The 3,984-nt window shown below is 54.1% G+C and overlaps 1 protein-coding gene across 1 annotated transcript; it reads right to left on the bottom strand.

The window, feature by feature from the left end:
* Positions 1-154: 154 nt before the first annotated feature.
* Positions 155-1,807, bottom strand: LOC122132753 (large proline-rich protein BAG6-like; the record flags this gene model as incomplete). Its single annotated transcript, XM_042707334.1, has 5 exons — positions 1,758-1,807; positions 1,127-1,229; positions 689-813; positions 375-509; positions 155-223 (listed from the first exon to the last, which is right to left on the bottom strand). Coding segments are annotated over exons 2-5 (357 nt in total), but the record flags the coding sequence as incomplete, so codon positions are not given.
* Positions 1,808-3,984: the final 2,177 nt, after the last annotated feature.

Genomic DNA, 3,984 nt, shown 5'->3' with positions numbered 1-3,984 from the left:
GTTATTATTATATGTTGATACAAACCATACATTGGTGTAAGACCAGACATAGAAACAAGACACATGAAACAGTAATATCACAGACACTTTAAATGTCATGCAGAAAGGTTTGAAGACTGCGCGCGCGCACACACACACACACACACACACACACCTCTACATTCTGACTGTCAGCCTGCTGTTCGGTCTGGACATCTGATTCCACCCTCTGGGTTGCTTCAGTCTGACAGCACAGAGACAAACAAAAACAAACACAGAGATGTTACCATGGACGCGAGGTACAATCCTTCCACCCCCACTATGCCTTCAAAACACTCCTGACTGAGTGTGTTTAACCCATCTCAGCCTTCCTTGACAGAATCGTATGCGAGTACCTGTGTGTGTATGACGTAATGGTTGATGTCAGCCTCCTGTACAGGGTTGTGCTCCAGGATCACGTGCAGCCTCATGGTCATCATGCTGGTGAGCCAGTTCACCAGGCTGGGGTTCACCTCCGCAGACATCCTCCTCTGCGCGCGCGCACACACACACACACACACACACACACACACACACACACACACACACACATATTACACACACAGAATGTCTACACTGGTCATGAGCATTAGTGATAGCCGCAATAATATGGTGTGAACTTGTGGGTGTGTGAGTGTGTGTGCGCGTGCTCATGAGTGTGAGTACTAACGATGCGGTGGTTGATGACAGCGGTGAGGGCTCTCTGCTCTCCTCTCAGGCAGTACAGATTGAGAGCCAGACACTCAAACAGGCCCTGGGTGCACATGTACAGAAGCCGTGGGCCAAAGGTGTGGTCTGCGGGGAGAGACAAACACTCATTAATAATGCAATTAAAAGTCCAACACAAGCAGCAGTCATAAAATACTGCAAAAACTCCCAGCTCCCTAGTTACCCCCTAGTTCATATTCTCTGTTTTGCTTTAGATGGATGTGTTATATGCTACCTCTACATGAAGAAGAAAGTACTGATAATCAAAAATATGCACAATCAATAAGGTCAACACACACACACACACACACACACACAAAACAGTAAAAACCAAACTATAATGTTCTCTAGGTGTTCCTCCACTAACCCCAGTGTACAGTGGAGAGGAGTGTTTGTTTACCTGTGCAGCGCAAGATGTGTGTAGCCATGCGAGTAAACTGCTGGCGTAAGAAGGACAAGTTGGTTTGTACAATGTCCACCCCCTCACGCACGGTCACCGAGGCCTGCAGGGCACACACACACACACACACACACACACACACACACACACACACACACACACACACACACACACACACACACACACACACACACACACACACACACACACACACACACACACACACACACACACACACACACACACAAAACAAACAATTGATGTCTCCAAAAATCTCTGGTATGTTGGGTTCGGGAAATTAATTTAACAGACCGGTTATTGCTGGCAGAGTTGAATGCAATCATGCTCCACCAAGAGGGACAGTTTGTTTGCCCAAATAATATCCAAGTTTGTAATAATAATATCTATCCAAATAACATCCGTGTCTATTGAAGAGCAGACTAAGACAGATAACAGAACATGTGATAAGGGTTTTGTGGCTATTTGCCGTTTAGAGGTCAGGTACTTTTCCTTTACACATCAAAGGTCAACATGAATGCACTCTTAAGTGTACAGCATATCAGAGTGTGTGTGTGTGTGTGTGTGTGTGTGTGTGTTTATGTTTATGTGTATGAATGTGTGAGTGTCTCACAAAGCTCTCGGCGACGTATTCCTCAAGGCCATTGATGAGCTCCTCAGAGGCAGTCTGCAGAGGAACAAACATTTACACATACTGAAGCCTCTGCACATATTTAAGGGGGAAGGAGAGACAAGGGGACGCAGAGGGAGGGGCAGAGAGACAAGGGTACGCAGAGGGAGGGAGAGAGACAAGGGTACGCAGAGGGAGGGAGAGAGACAAGGGGACACAGAGGGAGGGAGAGACAAGGGGACGCAGAGGGAGGGAGAGACAAGGGGACGCAGAGGGAGGGAGAGAGACAAGGGGACGCAGAGGGAGGGGCAGAGAGACAAGGGTACGCAGAGGGAGGGAGAGAGACAAGGGGACGCAGAGGGAGGGAGAGAGACAAGGGGACACAGAGGGAGGGGCAGAGAGACAAGGGGACGCAGAGGGAGGGAGAGACAAGGGGACGCAGAGGGAGGGAGAGACAAGGGTACGCAGAGGGAGGGAGAGACAAGGGTACGCAGAGGGAGGGGCAGAGAGACAAGGGTACGCAGAGGGAGGGGCAGAGAGACAAGGGTACGCAGAGGGAGGGAGAGAGACAAGGGTACGCAGAGGGAGGGAGAGAGACAAGGGTACACAGAGGGAGGGAGAGAGACAAGGGGACACAGAGGGAGGGGCAGAGAGACAAGGGGACGCAGAGGGAGGGAGAGAGACAAGGGGACACAGAGGGAGGGAGAGACAAGGGGACGCAGAGGGAGGGAGAGACAAGGGGACACAGAGGGAGGGAGAGAGACAAGGGGACGCAGAGGGAGGGGCAGAGAGACAAGGGTATGCAGAGGGAGGGAGACAAGGGTACGCAGAGGGAGGGAGAGAGACAAGGGGACGCAGAGGGAGGGAGAGACAAGGGGACGCAGAGGGAGGGAGAGACAAGGGGACACAGAGGGAGGGAGAGAGACAAGGGGACGCAGAGGGAGGGGCAGAGAGACAAGGGGACGCAGAGGGAGGGAGAGACAAGGGTACGCAGAGGGAGGGAGAGAGACAAGGGGACACAGAGGGAGAGACAAGGGGACACAGAGGGAGGGAGAGAGACAAGGGGACACAGAGGGAGGGAGAGAGACAAGGGGACGCAGAGGGAGGGAGAGAGACAAGGGGACGCAGAGGGAGGGGCAGAGAGACAAGGGGACGCAGAGGGAGGGGCAGAGAGACAAGGGGACGCAGAGGGAGGGAGAGAGACAAGGGGACACAGAGGGAGGGGCAGAGAGACAAGGGGACACAGAGGGAGGGAGAGACAAGGGGACACAGAGGGAGGGAGACACAAGGGGACGCAGAGGGAGGGAGAGAGACAAGGGGACGCAGAGGGAGGGAGAGACAAGGGGACGCAGAGGGAGGGAGAGAGACAAGGTGACGCAGAGGGAGGGAGAGACAAGGGGACGCAGAGGGAGGGAGAGAGACAAGGGTACGCAGAGGAGGGAGAGAGACAAGGGTACACAGAGGGAGGGAGAGACAAGGGGACACAGAGGGAGGGAGAGAGACAAGGGGACGCAGAGGGAGGGAGAGACAAGGGGACGCAGAGGGAGGGAGAGAGACAAGGGTACACAGAGGGAGGGAGAGACAAGGGGACACAGAGGGAGGGAGAGAGACAAGGGGACGCAGAGGGAGGGAGAGACAAGGGGACGCAGAGGGAGGGGCAGAGAGACAAGGGGACGCAGAGGGAGGGAGAGAGACAAGGGGACGCAGAGGGAGGGAGACACAAGGGGACGCAGAGGGAGGGACAAGGGGACGCAGAGGAGGGAGAGAGACAAGGGGACGCAGAGGGAGGGAGAGAGACAAGGGGACGCAGAGGGAGGGAGAGAGACAAGGGGACGCAGAGGGAGGGAGAGAGACAAGGGGACGCAGAGGGAGGGAGAGACAAGGGGACGCAGAGGGAGGGAGAGAGACAAGGGGACGCAGAGGGAGGGAGAGAGAGAAGGACAGGAAGGAGTGCAGTGGAGCAGTAGAGGTCTATGAGGCAGATGGGATGGAGAAAGGGATGAGAGAAAGAAAAACTATACAGTGGAGAAAAGGAACTTCCAGAGCTGCTGCATGTGTGTGCTTGTAGGTCTGGAGAATGAGGAGGAAGTAGAGGAGGAAAAAAAGAGAGGAGGAAAGAGAGCAGTGGAGTGGAGGGGAAGAAGAGGAGTATAGAACCCGAGAGGAGGGGATGAAGAGGAGTAGAGAAGAGCAGAGGAGTGGAGTGGAGGGGAAGAAGAGGAGTAGAGAA

This window comes from Clupea harengus, unplaced genomic scaffold (genome assembly GCF_900700415.2).
Source record: "Clupea harengus unplaced genomic scaffold, Ch_v2.0.2, whole genome shotgun sequence".
NCBI classification, from domain to species: domain Eukaryota; kingdom Metazoa; phylum Chordata; class Actinopteri; order Clupeiformes; family Clupeidae; genus Clupea; species Clupea harengus.
The sequence above is the reverse complement of the archived record's forward strand: the minus strand, read 5'-3'. Positions and strand labels throughout refer to the sequence as shown.